At 45.1% G+C, this 25,840-nt stretch overlaps 2 protein-coding genes across 5 annotated transcripts in view; one reads left to right on the top strand and one right to left on the bottom strand.

Moving 5' to 3' along the window:
* CEPT1 (choline/ethanolamine phosphotransferase 1) overlaps positions 1-17,216 on the bottom strand; it is a 23,752-nt gene extending 6,536 nt beyond the window's left edge. The window contains exons 1-5 of one of the 4 annotated variants that reach the window (XM_090124628.1): positions 16,594-17,216; positions 14,377-14,779; positions 11,832-11,979; positions 10,788-10,929; positions 5,843-5,927 (exon numbers count right to left, since the gene is read on the bottom strand). In XM_090124628.1, coding sequence (XP_089980754.1) covers positions 5,843-5,927; positions 10,788-10,929; positions 11,832-11,979; positions 14,377-14,772 — 771 coding nt within the window. In that variant the 5' untranslated portion in view covers positions 14,773-14,779; positions 16,594-17,216. Of the gene's footprint in view, positions 1-298; positions 384-5,842; positions 5,928-10,787; positions 10,930-11,831; positions 11,980-14,376; positions 14,780-15,572; positions 15,994-16,052; positions 16,126-16,593 lie in introns of those variants that run through there. The other 3 variants (XM_031608529.2, XM_031608528.2, XM_031608527.2) reach the window with 3 other exon arrangements.
* DRAM2 (DNA damage regulated autophagy modulator 2) lies at positions 16,135-25,840 on the top strand. Its single transcript, XM_031608531.2, has 9 exons — positions 16,135-16,189; positions 17,948-18,032; positions 19,901-20,058; positions 20,335-20,402; positions 21,024-21,163; positions 23,038-23,215; positions 24,697-24,779; positions 25,004-25,096; positions 25,498-25,840. The coding sequence occupies exons 3-9, from the start codon at positions 19,928-19,930 to the stop codon at positions 25,603-25,605; spliced, it is 801 nt and encodes a 266-aa protein (XP_031464391.2). The 5' UTR covers positions 16,135-16,189; positions 17,948-18,032; positions 19,901-19,927; the 3' UTR covers positions 25,606-25,840.

The following is a 25,840-nucleotide window of genomic DNA, read 5'->3' as shown; positions in this document are numbered from 1 at the left end:
GAAATGCATTCAAGTTCTGGCCAGCTCACTCAAAAGAAGCTGGACCTCAGCAAAGGTGCATTCAAAGTATGGGAAACATTTGGTAGCTTCCTACCTGCAAGATATGACAAAATACAAAATGCTTTTTTAAATTAACTTTGGTAAAACCAGAGTGTACAATTATTGCCATTTCGCTGCTAATTATGAGGAAAGGAGAAGAAACAAAAACCTTTCCCTCACAAAGGCTGCAGGCAGGTGGTTCTTCCAGGTGTCTGAGATTATTAATAAAGGATAAAGATAAGAACATGAACAAAATTACCAGAGATTGCCAAAAAGGTGGTCCTCCAATCACTGCCAGTAAATGCATGATTATTATGAAGATTTGCACTTCAGTCACATCAATTCTGATTAAGCACAAAAAGCCAAAAAGAAAAGCAGAATTACTCAAAGCAATTTCAAGTCAATTATCTGCAAGCTCAGCAGCTGCCCTCTATCATGCACAGTGTAAAGAACTTCAAGATCCTGAGGAAAACAGAAGAGGCATCAACACCTTAAAAAGCAAAAATACATTTTAGTTTCACTGTTAAAAGTAAAAGCCATGCTGTTTTACACTTGTTTAATCTCACAGTGCAATAAAAATCCATTTTGCCCTTAATTTTGTCCTAGCTGACCACTGCCAGTTGCAGAAGTATTCAGTTTTAACCTTGCCCATGAAAACAAACAGATGGTAGTATTTGAAAGACACTTTTAGCCTGGGTATTATTTCACCAATGAATGTTCTCTCTGAAAAGCATCACACTTGAAAACAAAACACGGATCCCTGAGGAGGATGCAAGCATAAGGTACAGATAGCTGCAATGCTGCAGCATCCAGCAGTGAGAGCTGCAGCAGGGCAGGAAGGAAAGGCTTACAGAAAAGCCTGAGTTTAAAGTCTTTGTTTTTAAAAATCATAAAACAAGAAGTCTGAGCAAGAAGGGAAAACAAAGCCATACAAAGCAGCTCCAGAAAGAGGAGTCAAAGATGGAAGCAAATGCAAAGAGGGCTCTGGTGTGTGATACGGAGCCATGCAGTGCCACCTCATACTCAGATACTGGATCACAAATAATCCTTTGGGCCAACTTCAAGCATTTATGGCACACATATTTGCTCTCATCAGAGAGCTCTACCTCAGTCCACAGCCCCCAAAACTCCACTAGGAGCAGCACTGTGCAGCTGGGAAAGGTTCAGCAATCACATAGAAGCCTCCTGGGTTAAGAACTCCTCTCTGGCTTGCAATAAGTTTAATTGCAGAACAAATGAGTTTTGACTTCAGTGCTGCAGAAAGGCACTAAGTGGCTCCTTAGGACAGAAGGCAAGATTTAAGATCCACTGATGACAAATTAAAAGCTTAAGCCACCAATAAAAATAAAGTGCATCTTCTTAGCGTCAAGGGTGAAAATATCAGGGAACATCATACCTAAAGGGATCCTCTTGTCACCATCACTACAGCCACGGTCAGATGACATTTTACAGGACACTGCATCAGTGCAGCATATGCCTGATGCTGGGATTACCCAGTGGTGTTTTGGTTTGTTTTCCAGGCTCCTACTGCCAGATGGCTGCTGCTCAGGAGTCAAAGAACGCAGGAATCCAAACTGGCAACTCCTCAAAGCCAGATCACAACAGGGAACAACCCTGGGAAGCAGAAGCTGGGTAAAATGGAAAGGAGCCACACTGTTCCTCTATTCATTTAACTAGAACTGATGCTGTGTTTGCAGTTGTTTTAAATGCAGGCTGCTTCTACGAGCCACGTTCATCCCAGCATCTCTAAAGAGCAGCTCCTTGCTGCCCAAACACAGCAGCTCAGCCTCCTTCCTCTGCAGTGCCACAGCACCAAACAGATCAGGAAACTGGCTCCAGGTGACTCAAACAAGAAAAGGGAAAGAAAGGTTCCTATCCCAGCTTATAGCATATCAGCTTTCCTTCTGTATACTTTGCAGCCTTGTGAGTGATGCAAGCACAGCACAGAGGGCAGCAGGTCTGTGCTGCCTCTCTTAGCAGCAGAGCAACACTGTGCTGAGTTGAAAAAGGAGGCAGTAAAAGCACAAGCTCTGACTTCTGAATGCAGTGTGAGCAGACTGCTACCAGCAGGCAGAAAAGCTGTAAACAGCCCTTAAAACACATCACAGTAATAAAAAAATTTGGAAGGAGAATGCCTTGCAAGTTGAAAAACTAAAACAATAATTGTTTTGTCAATGAAGCTACTGAGAAAAGGTAACAGCCTGCTTTGGTGGTTAGGGAAGTTATCTACAGAGCAGGTGGATACACAGTTCCTGCCTAAATATTCCAGAAATAGAGCTTTTCCTTTGAGACAAAGTTCTTTTGCACACTGAGGTGCCTCTTCCTAGAAGGGTAGGAAGATAAAACACTGCATAAGAGAAAAATATTTTTGCTCAAATGGAGGAGAGGTGGCACCTGCACAAGGAGAGAAAGTGGCATTCAGCAATCAGAGCAGGAGAAGCCCTGGGTTGTGCAGCCCCCAGTGGTATCACAGCACAGACCTGCAGGAAACCATTTCAAAGCAAGAAGGGAATGAGGCAGTTCAAAGCCTGATACTATTTTCTCCTTGTGTTTATATGTTTAAATGCTACGGTGAACATCCTAAGAAAAACAGATGGGGAGAATTAGCAGCAGAAGCCCTGCAGCTCGAGCACACAGGTTCCTTACAGCCTCTTTGCTGAGATATTTTCAGCAATCACTTGGGGCCACACTTCCCCTAACCTGACAGTTTTCTGCCTGCTGTTTCCTGACAAATTGAGTCACGTCAGCATTGCCCAAACAGTTTGTGTCGCTCAGCTGATGCTGAGATGTATGGCACAACACGTAGCTGCTCCCCAGAACCTATGGAACAAAGATGAAACAGTTCCCTGAGACATGCCCACACTACAATAGAGGGATGTGGAGTTTCTGCAAAGTTCCTCAACAGACACAAAGCAGTTTAGCTCCAAAGATTACCTTGTCAAATAAACCAAGGGACTGTTTCATCTTCTTCAAAACAAACAGAGGACCCCAAATTAAGTTTCTTAAAATCACCAGGGACAGCCAAAGAACAAAGAGCAGACTGAAGGCAAAGCTACAAAGAACCCAGACCTGGTTTAACCACCTCAGAATGCCTCAACAGAGCCTTTATTGCAAGGCTGGGAAAAAACACTGAAAGTCACTGATAGCTCACTGTGCTAAGAAAGAACAACAAATAGGAGCTCTGCAAAATAGAGGATGGCAAGCAGGACTGGGTCAAATGACACCAACAACTGCATGCTCTCAGTGAGAGCTCAATAAACATTACCTGAGGGCTTTAGAACACAAAGCCAGAGAAGTGTGGAAGCTGAGTTTCAAAGGTGCTTTTCACGCCGTGCTGCTGGTGTTCCTGACCCAGAGTGGCAGCAGCATTCCTGCAGATGCTAAAGGTGCTCCCCAAGTCCTGCAGCAGGAGTGCACACACTGCAACACACTGCAGCTGCTCACCTGCCCTGCCTTGCCACACCAACCTCAGCTTTACCATCCCTCTTTTCTGCCAGAAGAGCAGGAACAAAACTATTTTAACACTTTCTATAGAAGGGCTGAGTATTTTCCAGATCTGTTCATCTTCAGCTCCCTCGTTACAGCTCCTGCTGTAATGAGCACTGCTAGCACCTGGTTACAGCTCCTGCTTCTGGGCTATGAGAAACAGCAAAGAGTGAGTGAAACATTGCAACAAGTCCCTCGCCACCATCAGTCACTGCAGGATGACAGCACAGAGCTGTGGGACGAGGTGTGCAGAGCTGCAGCTCCTCAGTCCTGCACATTTACACTTCACAACACAGTCAGCTTGGTAAACTATTATTTAACTTGAATCTTAAAGTCCTTGAGGTTTTTTTTTACTGATTAAAAACCTGCTGATCTTCTAAATAACCTCTCCATAAGCTAGAAGTGTAAGCAAACCCCATTAGCAATTTTTAGCATTTTTTTTTCCCCTTTTAATACATTAGAAACCTTTCTGCCAGCACATGCAACTGCAAGGCTTGGCTATGGTGCAGGTACCCACACAGCTCATATTGTGCTCCTTTGGCAGCAGCTCCAGGACAGGGCTATTGACTATACCTTCTCATCATAAATGACTGCCACCTGAAACAGCTATCGGATGTGAAACAGCATGAATAGCAATTTCCTGTAGCTTATCCATTTCAGAGACAGAGCAACACTGGAATGAAATCTATACCATCGATCTCCAACTGCAAAATAAGTGTGATGCTGTCTGTGTGCCAGGCAAATCACCTGGAAGCAGCAGCAGCATCTTCACTTATTAGTTAAGACTAAAAATACAGATGCCAGAAGGCACCCAAATGCAAGAATTTAAGATGATTAAGGCTGTTCTGGAGTTTGGCCTGCCTAAAATAAGTGCATATGAGGGGAATTGTCACAGGTAAACACTCCACATTCTGCTGCTGGAGGATGAGCAGCAGAACTCACACCCAGTGCACACAGCAGTGCCACCAAGCAGCATTTGTTTGTGAAGCATGGCAAAGCATCCTTCCCAAGGATGGGGTCATTGGTGGAGCTTAGTCAAGTCTCCTCCTCAGCTGTGCAAAGGGTCAGAACTCTTCCCTCTCCCCTGCACCCATCCTAATCATTCACTTTCCTTGCAGAACTGGAGTTGATTCCTCTCACACAGCCCCTACACCAAGGGGCTGCTTCTGAAGTTTCTGAGCCTTCCAATACTGCAACAGGGTAAAAAAAAAAATCTTGATTGAGTTCTTCCTTCCAGTCATTACCTGCTACGTTGCCACTTCCTGAAACATAAGTATTTTTGAAAGTATTTCCAGCCTCCCACAGACTGACAGCCAAGTGTTTAAGAAGGAGACCAGCTGAGCCTTCACAGCACACCCAGCACTGCTGCACACACCTGGCTGCCAACACCACTGGATTAAAGCAAAGCCCTTACCAAGCAGTATGCTAAAAGCAGAGATTGAAACACTGCATGGAAAATTAAAAAAAGAATATAATACTCATCAGCACAGCTTTAATTAAGGACATGCAAGTCTGTGAAATATAGAAGATTTTCATTTTAAAGTCTGTTGCAGTTCTGAGAAGGCTAAAGGACCGTCCTTATGTCCTCTAAGAATTCAAGGAAAACTGCTGGCAAATAATCCAGGAGAAACAAGAAATCTCAAAAACCCAACTCACATCCTACTGGTGGCATCTTATCACAGGGAGGAGGGAGCAGAACACCAACACAACACTACAGAAGCTGAAATAAGAAAGAGAAGTCCCTCCTGAAGGGTGGCAAAGCAGCAGAAAGCACTCTGAGAATCCAGACAGGCAGAAAGTGAAGTGACTTCATGAAACTACAAGCACAGTTAAGAGACTGGAAGATGAGGGTGAAGCTGTGCAGCTCAAGAGAGGCATTCCTAAGCAGTAACCAGCAGCTCTGTGCTAACACACAGCACACAGCTCCCTCAGTGAGCTCAATTCTTATCTTCTTTTTCCTGGTGAGATGATATGTAAAGAAATACCTTCCTACAGCTTCTTGCAGCTGTAGAGCTGCTTTGACAGAGCTGCTCCCACAGCCCGTGACAAAACAAGCAATGCTCACAGCAAACTGTTCCTCTTCAGGGCAGCCTTGCTTTGTTTCCAAGCAAAAACAGGATGCTTTCAGAGAAAAACCATGTTGTTAGATTGGATTTTTACTGCTCTTTCATACTTAGCAAACATTTTCTCCTGCTTTAAAAGCACGTGTGAAATACCCTCAGAAAGATGCATTTCCTATCCCAGTTACTCTGTGCATGACAAAGGTGCTGGCGAGGCTCAGTCCATGCCACCACTGCTGGGAGCATTAAGGCTTTACCGTATAGTTCCAGAACATGGGCCCCAGGGTTCCTGTGAGGAGCTGCATGACTATTGTACAGAGCACCGACTCTGTAACATCAAATCTATGTGCGAGGGAAAGAAACATTTCAAAACATTTTTTTTTTAAGCACTTGGGTTTTGGTGAACCCATCAGAACAGATTTGTGTTGGAGGTGTAAAATAGAACTGCTATGCCACGTTACAAGAATGGCCACTGAGAACACAAAGGGTGAGAGGGAGGGCTTTAGCAACCACAAAAAGTGACAGTATTAATGAATTTAAAGTGTCACCACCCATTTGGATTTGCACACAGACATGACACAATTCAATGTTCTACTCAACACGTTAGGAAGTCTCATTATTAATTCTGTTTCCTTATCCAATAAACTCCTTGCTCCAGGTCACAAGAATTAAGAACAGCCCAAGACCTCCCATCTCCCCATCCCATCCTCAAGCCCATATAGAATGAAATACTTCAATGTTAACAGGTCCTCCTCAGGGCAGTGCTTCACAAAGTCCATTTAGAGCAGCAACAACTGCCATGGCCTGTGGTCAGGCAGGGAGCAGAGCAGCACAGCTCACTGACTGAACACAACGTGCTTTGCAGTCCCATGCCCCAGTTTCCATCTGATCCCCATTTTCTGTTCACTATCACAGTAAGTGACTAAGGAGACCTAAAATTCTTGTGTGCAACTTTCTCTTCCTACGGTTGCTAAAACAACACATGACTTTGGTATTTCTGAACAGCTACACTTTCCTTTTCTTCTTATGTTACTCAGTATTTGTAATTTATACATGGCTTTTTTCTACACATTACCCAAGAAAACTCAACGAAGAGGCCATTGACCTTGGCATGTGCTCAACTCTGCTCAGATGTTGGCAGCAAGAAAGCTTTTATGTGCTGGCCATTCTGCTAGGTTCCCTCATCAAACTGGTAAGAGCCCTGAGCCAATTAATGTACAACTGATTAGTCATACATCAAGAATACACACTTGTCAGTGCTCATTTACTGAGCACATTGAACGTGCAGTTTTTGGAAGGCTCTGTTTGATGAAACAACTCAGGTTTTACAAGTGTCACCCTGAATCAAGTTTTGGTTTAGAAACAGCTGCAGTCAATTCTTGTCCAGAATGGTGAACTAAAAGGACTTCAATGTTAAGAGACTTCTTGAGAAGTGAACCAACCAAGAACAGGAAACAGACACTTACACTGCACACTGCCCTGAAATCATGTCAGTCAGCACTGACACAGCCCTTCTGCTGCGCACAGCTATGGGGGAAGATTTGTACCCTCCTCCTCTACATCCAGAATTCCCTATGACAGCCCCAGGCAGCACAAGGCAGACAAGAGCAGCACTCCTGTCCCATCAGAAAATGGAACTGATGAGGCTGGGAAACTCACGGGGCTGTGTTTATTACTTAAAATTCTGCAGAGCAGCACTCTGCTCTGAGAAATGATTCTTCCATCTGTCGTATCAAGTGTGCAGTGGGATTACTCAGGCTGAGCAACAACCTACAAATCTGATCATGAGACAAAAGTGTGTTTTCTTAAGGGAAGCATTGCAGCAAGAAAAGAATGTTCATCATCACAACACAGTAGAAAAAGGCTGAGAGACACACACTGGAATTCAAATGCTTTGTTTTAAGGGATATTACAGAGTTCAGTCTCAGCCAATTCCAATCTACCATTTTCATTTGAGTGTAACAAAATATAAAACACTTACCAGAGAGGGAGGCTTCATTCTGGCTGGTTTCTGAAATACAGCCCCAGTTATTGCTCTCTCCTTTCTACCTCAGCAGTCGTGCAGCAGCAGGGCTCTGAAGGAACCAACTGGAACTTCTGGAACTGTTCCTTCCTCTCAGCATTTACTGATATGCCACCATAAAACATCCTTAGAAACTAATTTCCATTGTTTGTATACACACAACTAATTTCTACCAGTGCCAACTTTCCATATTTCAGTTCAGCAGGGTTAGGGTAAGCCCAGTGAATAACTCACAGGGGAAGTGATGGAAATCATGATGCAGCAACATCCTCATGTCTCTGGGTGGACTCCAGTGACCTCAGCACCACCCATCAAGCTCAGCATTGCTGAGTGTGAAGGATTCCCTTCTGTTCTGTGCCACTGTCTGTGCTGCACCAGCATCTCTGCTGTGGTTCATGTCCCTTAGAACAGCACCTGAGTTCCAATGCAGAATCCAACACTGCTCCAGCAGTGACTAAGAGCTCCAGCTTCACCTCTAACCACCCTGGATTTGAGACAGCTCCTGCAGAGTCAGGCTGCCTGCACACTGACCTTGCAAGGTTAAATGCAGTACTGAGTCTGCAGAAACAGCCTCTCCTAACATTTCCTAAAACCAGAGTAATGAGCAGCTGCAGTACAGAATCCAAGCAGAATGAGTCTGGGTCTAGAACCAGAGCTGGTAACCACAACAGCACAGCTAACAGCAGGCAAATTCCACTCAGGTTTTGTGGCCCATACCACTGAATGCCCTCAATTTCTGCAGGATGTTCCCAGGACACCAGGCTTGCTTCCACACAGACATGTGGAAGTCCAGGTGGATGTAACAGCTTGATTTCTGTGATACAAGAGATGCAGCTTCCCAAACCAGAGATGCCCCAGTTATGGCACAGCTGCACTCACCCAGCACTGAGCCTGAAACAGAGCACATTCTGCACTGTGGCACAGCTATTCCACAGCCCAGAGAAACCAGGACAGGAGAACAAAGAAACTATTTGCACTGCTGGAATATCATGTTATCCTGCAATTCCAAACCACCTTCCTGCTCCTTCAGAAGCGCAGCACATCCCTGCTGTCCCATGAGCCCATTCCCAGGGGAGATGCTTGCTTCTGAACAAAGCCTCCACACAACACACCAGCCGTGCTGCTCTCTGCTGCCCCTGCACTGTTGCTACAATGACTTGTACTGTAACAAACCCAACTTGGAGAGGGATCCAGCTTCCTCATGGTGGATGCTTACACAATACTGACCTCTAGCGACTCAGTCACTGCACCAAACTGCTCTGAGAAGAGCATCAGCTGCCAAGTTCTAATGAAAATGTTAGTATTAAATATAAAGGTGGAGACAGATCACCAGAAGCACACTGCCTCAACAAGCCTAGGTTGTCCAGGCTGGCTCTGATGTTGACAAGGAGAGAAAGAACCAAAGCAGCTGGTGTGTTCAGTAATTCAGTTTTTGGTCTTTACCTGCAATAAATACTCCATAGCAGTTTAACAGAAGCAATCTAATTTTCTCCTCCTCCAGGGCAAACACGGCTTGCTGATAAAGTCCATCTGCAGAGCAGCAAAGTTGATTATGGGCTTAACTGTTCAAACTTGAACTGTGTTTAAGGAGAAAAGCATTAATCTGTCTTTAGCAGCCTGTTGCTGCTTTGAGCCACTCACAGCTTGCCTACTGAACTGATCTCTGTAATTAAACACAGTTTCTAAGTTGCACCTGAGGATACACGGACAGGAATGAAACACTGCACACTAAAACCTCTTCTGCCCATTTCAACAGCTGTCTGATTCCACTACTTAGGAGCAAGAATAACGGAGCCCACGTGTGCCTGCAGATCTGAAGAGGCAGATGCAATATTGACACGCATTCAGCCTTGCATTTAGAGAGACAGAAGATTCAAAAAATAGTGATTTCTAACAGTGACAATCAGTTCACAGAATAAATAGGCTCAGCTTTTTTGCCATAGAAACAAACGTCAGCTTGTGGCAGCCTATTAACCTTATGACACCAGGCAAACGAAGAAACAGATGTGTTTACAACACAACATAGGCTGGTATCTGAATTGCTTTCTCTAGATTAGCTACATACTGATGGATCAAGTTTTCATAACGTCAGGCCATGGAAAACAACAGCATCTGCTGCAGCGTGAAAATCCTCAAAGCTAAAACCAAAGTTGCAGTGAACACCAGGAGTAACTCACATCTGCTCAGAGCACAGAGACATGCCAGGTAGCTTTGACACCTACATCTGCAAAGTCAAGCACATGCCAAGGTTTTTTGCTCTCTGACTGATAAGAGGAAATCCGCTGTTATCAGCATCCCACAATGCTCACAGGGAGCTACAAACACCCAGTACTGAGAGCTTCAGTACAACATGGCAGAAAAAAGCCTAAAAACCAGCCCAGGTTATGAGCCAGGGGTCTTATTAGTACTCTGCCCATAAGAACTGGGACAGAGCAGAGGTCCATAGCCACTGCTTTAGCACTGAGTACCTACAGGTGAGTAACAACTGATCATAAACAAACAGCACACATTGTAGCATTGCTTCAAAATCCCATACAAACTATGGGTGAATTCCAGGGGTTTCCAGATGCAAATTCATTCTGCAGTTATTTGACATATATTTTAGATTGCAACATCACACATCCCATATGAAGGCTAACAAATCCCATCACTCAAACAAGTCCTGGGGACCTTCACACAAGTAAATGCAGCTTCAGCTGCTGCCTTTCAAAGCATCACTTTTTTGTATCATTACTGACAGAACAATAATCTGCAGTCAAATAGATTCAGAAATTCAAGGTGCAGTCTCAACATCAATTAATACATTGCCTTTAAGAGTTATGCTGCACAGTAAAGTACATCACCAGAAGTCAAGTAACACAGGAGAGAGGTGGTTAAGGCAGATTACCACCACCTGACAAAGCTTTAACATCTCAGAGGTGAAGCCCCATGTTCTCCCCCTTATTTATTTATATTTAAATCAAATCACAAGCTCCTAGTGTGACAAGGGATATTTTACCACTCCTAGGACAAGCTAAACAACATTCAGTACTAACTATGGATCCAACAGCTACCACAAGCTCTTAAGCACATAGATACAAATCTAAGCAATTTACTACTACTCCAATGACAAGAGCTGCAACCACAAGGAGGGATGAGACAGGAAAGCCATCAAACTTTATTTCCAGCCCAGTACTTACATGCCAAAGCGCAGCGTCCCAGAGACGTACGTCTGCCAGTGCGCGCAGTAAAACATGAATGTTCCAGCAAAACAACAAAAGAACATCCAGTCAGGGTTCGTCCCCAGCTGCACAGCAATACAAGTTCCCAAAACCACAAAGACTGCAGAAGAAAATCAGTCACAGAGTAAAAATATAAAGCGTGTGTAAAGATCCTTACCAGCAGCAAAACTAACAAAGGACCCAGACTGGAGGACATAAAGGTACCCTCATGGGTTTTGTTTTATAGGCATTTATAAGAAAGAAACACTTCCATTAAAAAAAAAAGGGTATTACAATTCCTATCAGTTAACAGAAGTTCTCAGTGTTATGGTTTTGTCTCCTCCATTTTTACTGAACCTAGCAGGATTAGAGACCAGCAGATCTGAGCAATTTAAGCCTGAGAACAGAATTTCAAGCTTTCCTCACATAACCAAGGTTTGCTGAACATCCTTCCCCATTTTCTTAAGCTTCTTATAGTACCACGAAAACCCAAGCTATGACATTCAAGATGCATAAGGCATCTGTGCATTATTTTACTATTATTTTAATGCAAGACTTTGATAGAAGCATTCATACAAATAAAAAGCATAAGAGCTTCCGAATTTAAATCACTAAGGGCAATTAGTCATCTCTTTTAGTGAGGGTGAACTTCAGGCTGGCTCAGGGATCTCCACCTACTTGGCAGGGACATGACCTGACCAACACCACCCAAACTCAGCCTTCCACTGCCCCGGCTCCAAACATGCCCTGTAATTGGTCTGTACAGATTAGAGCTAAGTTAATATAGGAGAGCACTTCCACTGTCTGTTACAGTCAATTTTCAGAACTAACACTGAGAAAGCATACACAGAAGTGCTGGACTTAGTGACGTGCTTGAGAAGACATTCAGCTGATCAACACTACTGTCTGTGGAAAGAAAACTAAACAATCCACAAATCAGTAAAGGAATTTCTCCTATATTCCAGATTTCATCCTTGAAATACTAACTTAATCCTCATACTTCAGTTTAAAAAATGACAATACCTGTGGAAAGTGAATCACAGCCATGATCAAAAAGTTCTCCCAGAGGAGTGCTGCTGTTTGTCCTCCTTGCTTGCTTCCCATCTATAGCATCCAGAGACTGGTAGATGAAAAGGCCACAAGCACAAGCAATGTATGCCCAGGGAGGTGCCTATGGAAGAAATCGTTAGTGAGGGTAAAAGGTGTTTTAAACTGTAAGGATGTAGTTTAACTTTAAACCATCTGAAACTCACTTTATAGCTTTGCATTTTCACACACTTCCTTACCTATAAAGGCACATGCATGAATCTTTCAGTAGCTTGGAGGGCCAGACAGAGGGAGTTAGGGAATGTGAAACAGCACGTAATTGTTTGCTTTGTTACTAAGCTTAATTGGTGCAATGCACTTTCTAAGCAGGAAGCTGTATCTGAAAAAAAGACACCGCACAGCACATGCAAAGCAGGACAGTTACACCCTTTCTGGCTTCTATTTCCTGTAGGGGAATTTGTAAGCTGGCTGAGCAATGTTGGAACTTGAACACCTTCCTAGCCCCCAACATGTGGAACTGCTTCCCAAACACTGAGCTCACCTTCACCTTGCTCCTGTGTTCAGACCTTTGGTTGAACTACACTTCCTGAGATCTGCAAAGCTTCAGGGCTCCGCAGCACAGCACCTCCACCATACTTTTATTATTTTTATGCTGTATAACAGTAAATCTATGCTAATAACCCTTAGTGTTCATATTCTGTATAGCAATTTGTATGCCTGTAGAAATACAGAAGGTATCAAACTGCCTGGCTTCCTCTGGCCAACACAGTCTTGACTCATTTGTAGCACATCCAGCTTTCTCTCCTCCTCTTGCATTGTTCTAAAGCTGCTTCTAAAGCTGCCACCTGCTCTGCTTTTAGCCATGTCTCTATTCAACTACTTGCATTTTCTCTTAGCTACCAGCATATCTGTAAGGGCAAGCTACATTCCTATGACTCCTCCTGTTGACAAAAGGTGTAGCCAACTTGCTTTCAAAAAGAGCAGAACTAAGACAGAGCTGCAAGGAAGAGCCAATTTACACCTCAAAGCAATACTGCTTTCAGAAGAAAACTGTGTTTCTAGAATCCCAAAGTCCCATATTCACCCCAGACAGCTGCCTGACACTTCAAAGCAGAATCCTGCAGCTCCACCACAGAGCTGGCATCCCATTGCAGGGCTGCAGTGCCAGATGGCAATGAGATCAGGCTGAGCACCACCTCAGCAGAAAGCCCCTTTTCAGCTGAAGTGAGAAGACAAACCCACTAAGCACAAAGTAACTCCCAAACTGTTAAATGTGTAACAACCGTAATGCAGCCAGCCACAGCTGTATGATTCCATAGCTTGCTTAGAATGAAATTCAGAAGTTTAATTACTAACCACAGTACAACTGTGCTCTAAATGAAGCTCAGGTTCAGTGCCTTGTACTGTTATCAGAGTAAGCAGCAAATTACAGTCACGTAGCAATGCTGCTGTCTGAACCAGGAAGGAGCTGGGGTGCACAGCATCAACCTACACAGGTTTTATAGAGTTCACAAAGCCAGTAACTTGAAATGCCTGATAAAGACTTCTGCATCCTTGGAACTAGAAGTTCTAAGAAGGTGAGACCTGAGAACAGGTCATGAGCATTTAGTACATTCAGCACAAAGGATACAGCTCCTGGCTCTCACCCACCCTTCTCACATCACAGGCTGCTCAAGTGACACGCTGCTCCATGTGACTATTTTGTGTGCACATAACACACTCTCTGCCTGCAGTCCTCATCCGAGCTACTCCATAACAGTCTGCCAGGACCAGAGGATACAGAAAGACACTCCTTGAATTCAGCACAGAGGGGTTAGTTACATTAGCCATGGAGGAAGCAGCCTGCTCTGATCTCCTGAGACTTTTTGCCAGTGCTCAGTCCATGGTTTGATCTAACACTGCTCACTGTTTTGCAACTCTAGCTGGGTTTGCAGCACTCAATTAACCGCCAATCAAGTCACCCTGCTCTTCTTGTTGTGTAGTAATTCCAACTCAGATAGCTGAAGTTGACTAACCCAGTCACAAACAAGGAAAGCAAACAGGAAAACAGGACAAAACCTACAAGCAAGACATGTAAATTTTTTAGTTGCCTGCACATGAATCATAGAATGGTTTGGGTTGGAAGAGACCTTTAAGATCATCTAGTTGCAAATCCCTGCTGTAGGCAGGGATACCTCCCTCTACACCAGAACAAACTCAAGCATATCCTTGAGGGGCTGCAGCATCACGCAGCAGGTCCATCACAGCTGCTGCCCCAACAGCTATTTTGGTACTGGACTCCATTTCACACAACACATAATGGCCTACAGGAACCCTTCCACCAGCCCTCAGCAGAACACACGCTCCTCAAAACCTACACTGCTCTTCCTACATGCAAACACCAGCATTACAACCATTTGTATGAAAACTGAGCTACTCATGGAGAGACAGCTCCCCATAAACACAGGAGCACGGCAGGGAATGGTGCCAACTGCTATCAGATCACAACAACTACACAGGCTGTCAGAGGCCCAGAACTTACCTGCTCTGTAGCTGTTGGGCAGTAGTATACTAATAGCAGGGTTGTAAATATATTTATTAACAGTCCAATGATGGTGATCAGATTTGGGGCAATCCAGGCTGGAACTCTTCCAACTAACCATTCCCAGTAACCTTGCATTAGAGGTTCAAGCAGCGACCGTCCAGCACTCTGATATTTGTGTTCTTCTAACCGTTTCAGCTGGTGCTTTGACAAGGGAGGTGTAGGCAACTGAACTAGCTTGCTTAGCACACAGGCAGCAGCAGGACCATGGGCACAGCCTGCAGGGGATTCCAGGTGCGACTCCCCACATCGCCTCTTCAGGTTCCGATGCCCACTCATGGATTGGGTGACCTCAGAGTTTTTATTTGGCAGGTAACAGCTGTTACGGAGAATCATTAAGATCCTGCAACATAAAGGGTTGAGATAAACTGAAGGCGAAGGATGCAGGTAGGTTTTAAATATATCAGGAGTTTCTATTGCTCCACAGAACATCTCATTTGCTAGCAGCAAACCAAGAAAACTGTATAAGATTTTTCCCTTAGAGAAGAAGGATATTTGGAGAATTGTTGAGGGAAGACAGGAAAGAACATTCTCAATGCAGTTATAAAATGCAAGTAGTATTGTTTACCTTTCTTGCTGCCTACAGAAGCAAATATCCTGCAGCCACCTGCCTAAATTTCATCATCATCATCAGAAGCTTACAGCACACTGCTGCCTGACATTACAGACCAAGGCACAGTCAGGTCCCTCACAGCTCCCGAGGGCAGTACCCATAACCCACATACCCTGCTCAGATTATCAACTGATGGCAACACAAATAAAGAGAAAGTTCAGCAGCTTTGAAGCAGCTTTGCCTCTTTGGTGAGGAGTAACAAACCCTTTGAGGAGGGAATAAGCACTTTTTTTTTCCCCCTCTTTTCCTTAAGCGTAACCCAAACCAGCTAAAAGCTCACTGCTTTTTTCAACTCTTAAGTAAGAAATATGCAGAAGCTACAGAGCTCCAGCAATCAAAGAGAGCTGCAATGAGACACAGGGCCAGGAGCAGCACCTCCAGCACAAGGAGCTTTGTGGTATCCCAGCTCTCCAACAACACACAACCCTCCATACAGCCTAACAGAGAGATGGAGGAGAGGAGACCGAAAAGGAAAGTTTGCTTTTTAAATGAGTGTCAACCTATGCAAATAAACAGAACTAACCGTTAAGCAAGAATCAGCTGTAAATCAAAGGTCAGCTGCGGTGCAAGAACAAGCACACCGCAATTCCCAGCCCCGCTCCGCTTAATTAAGGGTGGGAGTGGGAAGCGGGGCGCAGCAGGGAGCAGAGCGCGGCTCCGCAGGGAGGCGGCAGCGGAGGCACAGCGGCTCCCAGCGGCTCCCAGCCCGCCCGGCCTCGGGAAACGCGGCCCGGTGCTCCCGCGGCCAAGCAGAGGAGCGAGGCGCAGCGCGGGACGCGGCCCGGCCGCCCCGCAGCCCACAAACCCCGGAGCCGTCGGGGGGGCACCTCCAGGCCCAGCCCGGCTCCTCGCAGCACAGCAGGCCGGCCCGGCGGTGCCCGTTCCTCGCCTCCGGCCCGGCCCTCCGGCCCTCCCCGCGGCCACACCGCAGCCCCGTCCCGCGGACCCGCCGGCAGCGCGCAGAGCGGCGGGACGCGCGCAGCCCCGCGGCACTCAGCCTCACCTCAGCCTCCGCGCCCGGCGGTGCTTTACGCCGCTTTTGCGACAGCCGGAAATGAGGCGGGGAAGGGCGGAGGAAGGGGCGGGGCCAATGGGTGGGGGCGGGGCCAGGCGCGCGGGGCCGGGGCGGGAGCGGCTGAGGTAACGGCGCGGGGGGCGCGGGGGGGGCTTGTATTGGGGTTGGGGTTGGTTCGCACGCTGAGCCCGGCCCGCTCCGTCCTCCCTTCTGCCTCTCCCAGACACCCTTCGTCTCACCGCTCACCGCCCGGCCGCCCCCCGGCTGCTCCCGCTCAGCCCCTCCGCCCCCCAACCCTTAACGCGCCCCTTCGTTTCCTCCCCTCCTTCTCCCCCCCCCCAGAGCCACATCCCGCCTGGCCTTCAGTGCCTCCAGCCATCACCGCCTCCTCGGGCAACCTGTTCCAGTCCCTCACCACCCTCCGGCTGAAAAACTTCCTAATATCCGACCTAAACTCAGCTTAACGCCGTTCCCCCTTGTCCCATCACTGCCCACCCGTGTGTCCAGCGCTCGGCCCCCAGCAGCTCACCCACACACACGACTTCACAGCTGCTGTTGGGAGCCTGGATGGACAAAACGCTCAAAACGAGCCCTTTGCCATCACTGAGCCGTGGAGCAGCGCAGCCCGGCCGTTCCCCACGCTCTCACTTCGCTCCTCTGAAGGTTCCCAACCTTTATCTGCTGTTATCAGTCTGACCCTGACAACAGGTTGTGCAAGGGATCACAGCCGCGTCCTTCTGCGACTCGTCCCCGTCCAACCTTGCAGAGCACAAACAGCTTTCTCTTTCTGCCCTCGCTGCAGTGTTTTCACAGCGCCCATTGCCGTGGCTGCACCCGCCTGCTGGGCTGGGAGCGCAGGGAGAGGCTGGCAGTGCCTTTCCTCACCCAGCACGGATTCAGAATTCTCCCATTTCCACATGAGCTTTCTGCTGTCTTTCCACCATTAACTTTTTGACCTTCGTGATCTCGGTTGTCTTTTATTTTTGTTACTTCTGTGGTTTCTGTTCCGTGTGCTCTCAGTGCTGCTGCACATTTCCTGTGCTTAGAGAAAGCTGTGCTTTTAATGCCCTTCCTCGACTTGCTCTCGGTACAGTTTGATATGATACCTGTCACAGGTATTACCTGAGGGTCAGCCCTTCCCCATTTAGCACACAGACATATCTACAAAACAGGATACAAGTTTTAGAAAACAATCCTGAAGAGAGAGGCTGGCCATGACCATGATATCATCAGTTGGCAAAGAGCCTCACTGGAAAAAAAGCAGGAGGCTGAGTGTGGTTTACTCCTTGCTGTTGAAAACAATAGGACAGGATGAGGCGCTAATCATAATTAATTGCAGGGCTGGCCAGCAGGACTGCCCCTCTGCACAGCATCCTGCAGCTGTACAGCGAGCTCAGCAGAGCTCTCACATTGCAGCCAGCTGCCACGCTGCTCTGTGCACCTGACCACATGCAAATGGTGGTAATTTGTGTGCAGGGCATTGCCTCCAGCTGTGAGGTGGGATGGGGGACACGGGGACACCCACAATAATAAGTTGGGAACAGTTTAATTGCATTGGAACAATTTTAATTGCATTGGAAGAGTCGCTTTCAGCTTTTTGCTTGAAAGCTTTTCATTTCAAGTTAAACCCTTCTATAGACAAGTTATACAAATCCAAAAGTCTTCAACCTGTTTTCCTGCATTGCTGATATCCCACCATACAGGTGCTTCACTTCTTAAACCACTTAAGAATAGAAAAAACATTGAGTCAGGCCAAAAGTGCACCTACCCAGAGTCCTGTGGCAGTGACTAACAGAAGATGCTAAGAAGGAGACTAGTGTAGATGAAAAGATTTAGAGTTACCTCACATCTGGAGTGTTTTCCTTCATATTTCAATGATTTAGAGGAAAATGAAGTGGATGGAGAGCTTCACCAGAACGATGACTCTGGATTCCTCTTGAGGAATTCATTCAGCATCCTTATTCTCAGGTACGTGGCATGTTGTTTGTTTGTTTGTTTGTTCTCAGGCAAAAATCTGTTGGTTCGGAAATAATGCTAAGGCACTGATAATATTTAAATGCTAAAGGCAAATCAAAATTCAGATATCAGACTGAGTGCCTGAAGTTGCTTTGAAGTTGGAAAAAGAGATTGCTGTGCAAAATACACATTTCTTTCATACAGATTCCAAATTTACACATTTGAGATATGGGATTTTGAAGTTATATTCATTATGATCTGTTTTGCATTAGGGCCTTTAAATGAAAGTCAACATTAGTGGACAAATGTTACATTAGCTTAAAAATGAAAGTATAAGGGTCACAAAGCAAGCAGTTTCAGTGGCCACTTTATTCTTAAGATGCAGTTATCCAATACCTAATGTCTTCCTTACAAGCAGCTGAACCTTTAGTTTTTTAAGGATGTAATTCATTCTTTTCAAGGTCTATCAGTCATGGGTGGCTGTTGCTCTGTCCCAGGAGCGTGCCTTGTTTGAACCACTAATACTGCAGGTTTCAAGGAAGCACAAGCACAAGGCGGTGACGAGTTTCTTGCAAATGAGCAATGCTCATTATGCAGCATTAGCTGATGAATCTGCCGAGCTGGGCTTCCATGAGCTTCCCTGGACACACGGGTGGAGGAGGTCAGCAAAAAGATACGCCTTGGGAAGAGATGCTTGGGAGCAAATAGCAGCAGCGTGCAGGATGTACACACCAGCAGTGCTGAGATGTGTGGGAGGTGATCAGCTCCGTTCTGTCGCAAGATTCACTGTTCTCTATTTTCAAAATCTTTTCCCTCCTATGAAACTTACTAATTGTGCTTCCTCCCTCTTTCTCTCTCTTTGTTTTGCTAGTCTCCTGCCTATAGGCATTTTATGCCTCCTAAAACCTCTCAGTGCTGCACTTATTTCTGTATTCCCATTCTACTGTTGGCCTTTCCTCACATGCTGTTAGATCTTTGTCTGGGATGCCCTTGGATCTGCATTCTCTGTTATTCTTCTCCTTTCCCCTGTCTCATATTCCATTCACAGGTCCAGAACTGGATAGCATGTGAATACATAGTTAGCAGTTTAACTCCACTGTAAATGGACCTTTCCCTCCCACCTGTAAATCTGCAGCACTGTTCTTCCACCCATAGTCAGCAGTTCTTGAGTTCAAAGGTTGTGGCTGGTAGCAGTCAGCTCATGCTCATAGGTATCTGCAATCTTATTTAAGTGATTCTTATAACAGATGTTGAGTCACACAGCATGACAGGCACTAAATGAGTGCAGATATTAAAGTAATTTTAGGTTATTTTCTCAATGTCTGCCCAGCTGATTGTTAATGGAAATGAGAGGTTCTATAGGAGCTCCTATCAGTTAAATTGTCACTATCAGCACACATCCTCTGTCACAGCCTCGTTAATTCTAACACAGTGTTATGACTTGATGATCTTGAAGATCTTTTCCAACCTAGGTGATCTGTGATTCTCCGATGCAAGGGTGAGAAGAAAATAGAGTCAGTTATTCACAGTGACCCATGTGACCTTCTTTTGGCAGCAACAAATGCAAGACACGCAGCAAAGCAACACTGGTCCCTGGTTTTTCTCGTGATCTTCTAAGAATTTCAGAGTTAACATTTCCAGATGTTATTTCTGCTTATTTATGATTGCTTCTGTGCCCTGAGGTCAGATACTCACATTGGCTTTGCAAGACAGGACTGAGAGCGACACCAAATGAACTTATGTATGCACAAATGCATCCACACATAACCTCCGTGATGAGAAGAGCCATCCCTGGCAGCACCTGCAGTCCATACAAATAGGCAGTTTGCCTCAGAAAAGCCAAATGTTGTTAGTAAACATTTCTATTCAATTCTCCACAGTGTTCAGAGTTGGAAGTCAGCACTGAAATGTGGTGGTTTCAACAAGGCCTCTCCTTCTTGCCTGTGGCTTTGGTTGTTTGGTCAGCAGCAACATTTGTGTTTTCATACATCACTGCAATTGTCCTCCACCATGTTGACCCTCTGGTGCCCTACATCAGGTTGGTAACATTCATACAATCTACATTTCCAATTGCAGAACATTGAGGCTGTACATGTGTGCCTCTAATTTTGGTCTTTCAGATTTCCAGGCTCATACTTTTCCAGTTTTAATACTCCTTATTCACCTTTTGTGTTGAATGAAGATCAGAATAAAAAGAATATACCAAAAATGTTCATTCCTCATTCTAAGAACAGCATGCTTCTTATGGTTTCTTTGTAGACTGAAAAGGAAACTTGAATTGCAAGTATTTTTAGTACTGATTTCTTTCTTCCAGTGATACAGGGACAATACCTCCTGAGAGATGCTTATTTGGGATCATGTTAAATGTTTCATCTTTCCTGGGTGAGTAGAGAAAGGTGTCCCTGGCAAGCTGCATACAGTTCTTGGATCACACAGTTTTAAACTGTTTACTTATTGAGATCATTGAACAGCCCGAACAACAGTTCTCATCAAAGTTAAATTTCAGGCAATTAACTTATTTCTGTTAAGTAACTTAGAGGAAAATACATCACAGGGACGTTACCTACTAACTGCAGATTCCAGAAGGCTAAAAATGCATAAGAAAGAGAGAAAGAAAGAGAAAGAGAAGAAAGAAAGGAAAGGAAGGAAGGAAAGAAAGGAAAGGAAGGGAAGGAAGGGAAGGATGGAAGGAAGGACGGACGGAAGGAAGGAAGGAAGGAAGGAAGGAGGAAGGAAGGAAAAGAAAGTGGTAAGAGGAATATCAATGCAGAATTAAGGAAGTCATCTTACTTGTGCTTCGGTTACAGAGAGAAAAAACAATGTACTTGAAAGTGAAAGAGACCAGAAAACTTTAGTAAGTCAGTTATGGCAGCTTTGACTTCCACATTCCTACACTTCCTAAGGCAGTTCTTATACTTCAAACAGATCCCCCCATCACTCAGCACATTCTCAGTTAAAAAAAAGGAAAAAACAGTTTACTGCATTTGGATTCTTCATTCACAGGTATGGCCACCATGTATGTCCGTTACAAACAAGTCTATGCTTTGAATCCAGACAAATCCAGGATCATCAAGCTTAATAAGATTGGCCTTATGCTGGGACTGATGAGCTGCTTTGGACTTTGCATCATTGCAAATTTCCAGGTTTGTGTCCAGAGTTGGGTGTTTGTTTACTGTGATAACTGATAAGATGGGATGGGGGGGAAGGGGGAAATTAAAAGCAAAATTTTTGAGGGAAAAACCTGTTTGTTTGTTTGTTTTTCCTAATCAAGTTCTCTACAGAAAGCTGTTAAAAGTAAGTTTGAATTTGGAGTTTCTTACATATTTCTTATTTTCTTTATCCACTGGGATCTGTGAGCATCAAGTCACAAAATTCCAAACCATCAAAAAAGAAAGAGAAGTTCTCTTTCTGCAGGAAGCAGACCTTCCTTGCACCTCCTCATAGGAGATGTGAAAGCCATGGCTCCAGATGATAAGACTACAGCTGTACGGTATTTTGATACAGGAGAATCTGTACGGGGACTGTAGCAGCGCCTTTCGCCACTAGAGGCTGCAGTGGCTCTCTGCTCTACTGCTGAATTAGGGCCAGGGAAAAGTAGCTCTTGAGAAATTCTACCTTTCTCTCATTTCCCATAGCACAGCTCTGCCATTGCTTCAGCAGTCTGTCTTAGAAGCCTCAGCAGGCTGATTTCAGTTTGACCAGGATTTTTTGGAAGCCTTAACGTGTCTTTTAGAACCCAAGCTGTACGCTCAGTGTCACTCTGCTGTGAATTCAGCACTTACATTTCATTTGCTCTCTCTTTTAAGGTGCACATAGTGATTGTGAGGAAAGGATGACCCCAATTCCTGATCTTAACAGATATTCAGACTTCATAATTTAAGGCATAAAACGTTACCTGCATGTATGGGCTGCAGAGAGGCTGCCAGCACAGTGCAAATTGACAAGACATTTTGTCTTGGCCTTTCATTTTTTTGGGCACTTTGCTCAGTCAGGGATAGGAGGAAAGGACAAACGAGGTTTGTTCAAACTGCAGTAGTTCAGAGAAGTGCTAAAGCTCATTGGTTTTAACCTCATTTGAGGGACTAGAATTACAGAATCACAGAATCACTAAGGTTGGAAAAGACCTAAGATCATCCAGTCCAACCATCCACCTGTCACCAATGGTTCTCATTAAACCATATCCCTCAACACAACATCCAAACGTTCTTTGAACACCTCCAGGGTCGGTGACTCCACCACCTCCCTGGGCAGCCCATTCCAGTGCCTGACCACCCTTTCAGAGAAGTAGTATTTCCTAATATCCAGCCTGAATCTTCCCTGGCGAAGCTTGAAACCATTCCCTCTAGTCCTATCACCAGTTACACGAGAGAAGAGGCCGACCCCCAGCTCGCTACAACCTCCCTTCAGGTAGTTATAGAGAGCAATAAGGTCTCCCCTGAGCCTCCTCTTCTCCAGACTGAACAATCCCAGCTCCCTCAGCCGCTCCTCATAAGGCCTGTGCTCCAGACCCCTCACCAGCTTTGTTGCCCTTCTTTGAACACGCTCCAGGGCCTCAATGTCTTTCATGCAGTGAATTGCATGTCATGTTTGTCTTCTGTTGCATCGTCCTTCATAGACACAGAAATTCCCTGACTAGAAGTATTCAGCAGGCAGTCTGCTGTCACTCTTGTTACTTTCCCAACTGCAAGGATTCCTCCATTCAGTTTCCATATTACTGCTCAGCGTGATAACAAAGGCAGCGTTGATGAATTCCTGTAATTGAGATATAGCTGAACTGTAAATTAGCTGCAAGAACATCTCCAGAGTAGCAATACAGAGGGCTGCCAGGCATTGGCTCCCAGCTAACTCTGTGGGCTTCCAAGAAAATCTCTTAAGTGCTGGCACATTCCAGAACTCTTTTGTTTGGGACATGATAGGATAACTGTGTGCATGGAGCACCAGAAGTTTACAGAAGGAAAATATTCCCCAAGTTGAAAATTAAACCAGGTTCTGTACAAACTGTTCTTTCTCTCCATAGAAATGTATTCTGTACTACATCCACGTGGTCGGAGCCTGCCTGACATTTGGAGTGGGGGCCGTTTACATGCTGGTTCAGACCATTCTCTCCTACTTGATGCAGCCAGAAGTTCACAGCAAAGACATCTTCTTGATCCGACTGACTGTGCTGCTCTGGTGTGGCTCAAGCATTGCAAGCGGTATCCTTTCATTGCAACGTACCTCCATGGAACAGAGCAGCTTCCACAAACAATTGTATTTGCAGCTATGTTAGTTTAACCTGCTGGTAGGGCAGACTGTGCTACACAAGGCCTACCTTAGGTTTACAACTTGTATCATGGCTTTTCTATCCAGTTTTGCAGCTTGGAAACTTCAGGAAAAAAGGACACCATCAGGTGTAGGCTAGCAGGTCAGGGGCCAGCAGGTCACAAGCTAACAAAATGTTGCAGTTCTATGATTGGGTACTACTAGAACGGAGAAGTACAAAATGTAGCATAAAAGAAAACACTGCTAACCCAACTGTGTGCAGCACAGTGCGCTGATACAGCTGGATCCCTGAGCAGGTCTGAAAGTTCTGGCACTTATCACAGAAGCAGCTGTAGAATGCATTGCCAAGGTTGAGTCAGAAGAGACATCTGACCTGCGATCTCCTCCCTTGGCCATCCTAGAAGTCAAAATACGAGAAGTTTCTGGCACTTTCCCAACAGCCTTCCTTTGGCTCTGGAACTCATCATTCCCTTTGAGTTTCAAGTGCTGGAAGCAGCCGTGGGTTTTACAGAAATCTAGGCAAACTCATTCAGAAACAGAGCATTTCTCCTATCCAGAGTTATTTGACAATTAGGAAACTGAACCACAGCAGTTCCTATGTTCACTCCTAAACACTGTGTTTTGAAAATCGTGACTCAATTGCGTCAAACAGGATTACAACACTAAAGCATTAGAATTTACATTCCAAAGACATGAGTCCAAAAATCATTGCCTAAATGCTGTTCCTGCTGCAGTTGAATCGAGGCCACCTATTTAATCCCGGCTGATTTTATTTATTCCTGGGCTGACAGCCAAAACCAACATTAAACCATAGACCACCTCACTGATCGCCAAGCTCCCATTCCTGCTAGTGCAAAACAATATAATTTGGGTCACGCTGGTTATCGGTAATGAAGCGAGGAGGAGGAGGCTTGACACAGCAAGGAAGTCAGCTGTGAGATTTTGTTGTGCTAGAGAAGAATGAGATTTTCAGCTCCAAACAGTTAAGAGCCAAACACAATTGGAGCAGACTGAAAGGGAACAACGTGAACTGATTCAAGAGCCTTGTACAGATGCAAAAAAAAAAAAAACAAAAAAAACCACTGGAAGTGGTAAGCATGGTTCACATCCATCACAGCCTAAGTGTTTCCATGCAGATGTTAAAGTTGATCAAGGAGGTACAAGGTGCAGTATACAGAGAGCAAAGATGACTGATGCACCTTAGAATCAAGCTTTTCATGTTGGAACAACCTACAAGTCAAAGGGAATGATGTGAAACTGTTCACATCTCCATTACCATTCATTACACTGAGGAGACCTCGTAGAGAACACACAGATCACCTTACAGACTCCATTTGAAGCACCCCAGCACCAAGGCTGGAATTTCCAAGTTGCTCCTTCCTTGTCTTGAATCCTCCTTAACATATTTCCACAGTGTTTGTTTCCTCAGTTGTCTTATACAGTGGCCTGTATGGAACAGATCTTGTGCAAAAGTTGCACTGGGACCCCCAGGAAAAAGTGAGTAAAAAAAGAAAAACAACAAATGTTTTAACAAACTCTTCTATTGAGTTCAGCACTTCATTTTTAGAGATTCCAGATATCCTAAGGGATTTTGCTTTCTGAACAGAGTAGTTATAGATGCAGGGCGTCACGTGTTCAAGCCAGCTTTGTGCCATTACAGGGTCACTAAGACTTTCTCATACTGATTTTATTTTCTCCCCTTCTCTCTTCCTGTTACACAGGGCTACGCAGCTCACATCGTCAGTACTGCCTCCGAGTGGTCATTAGCATTCTCCTTCCTCAGCTTTTTCCTCACCTATATTCGTGATTTTCAGGTAAAATCAACGTTAATGGTAAGTGCTCGTTTCTCCAGAGTTCCAATAGCCTGACACGATGCAAGGTGGTCTCTTTGCCTGCTTCTAAGCTTGACAGTATGTATCAGTCATCAAGGCTGGAAGACCTGTGGTGTGAACAGCACTGAACGGTCCTTTCTTCCTCAGTAGGGTACACTCCTGCTGTGTTGGCAGCATCAGTCTAGCTCCAACCAGCTTCATTTGCACGATCTGCCACAGTCACGGGAGGCTTGCTGTAGGCGAATTATGGAGTCAGTCCAGGAGGACAGGACTGGGTTAATAGTTCAGGAGCTGATCTGTGTTTTGGTCTTTCATCCAACTGTTCGTGCTGAACAAGTGATGAGCCTGCTAAGGTGTGGTTTCTTTCCTTTTTTCCTCCACAGAAAATTTCCCTGCGTGCAGTTGTCAGCTTGCATGGACAAACCCTTTATAACACACCACAGAGCTTTGCGACTGATGAGCAGAGGCTGCTGATAGCAGGGAGTATCTAATGAAGGCGAAGAGAACAAGTTCTCTGCACAACTCAGGAATGTAATAGCAATAACAGTTCATACTCCTAAGCATTTATTTTATATATAAAAGAAAAATGAAGTGATTGTATTCTACTTGACACAAAGGGCTTTGCTATTAACGCATCAATGCAATGTTATCAGTATTGAACACAAGCCTGTAACATTTCTACACATGCTAGTGTCACGAAAGAATTAAATGAAGGTTATTAAAAGA

This window comes from Phasianus colchicus, chromosome 25 (genome assembly GCF_987193195.1).
Source record: "Phasianus colchicus chromosome 25, bPhaCol1.hap1.1, whole genome shotgun sequence".
NCBI lineage: Eukaryota > Metazoa > Chordata > Aves > Galliformes > Phasianidae > Phasianus > Phasianus colchicus.
This window is presented reverse-complemented; position numbering and strand designations above follow the sequence as displayed.

Bases quoted from the DNA above. Each gene is read 5' to 3' on its own strand.
- DRAM2 (XM_031608531.2), top strand. From the start codon at position 19,928: ATGTGGTGGTTTCAACAAGGCCTCTCCTTCTTGCCTGTGGCTTTGGTT. The intron at 20,059-20,334 runs GTTGGTAACATT...TCTTTCTTCCAG, and splicing joins CCTCTGGTGCCCTACATCAG to TGATACAGGGACAATACCTC. The intron at 25,097-25,497 runs GTAAAATCAACG...TTTCCTCCACAG, and splicing joins CCTATATTCGTGATTTTCAG to AAAATTTCCCTGCGTGCAGT.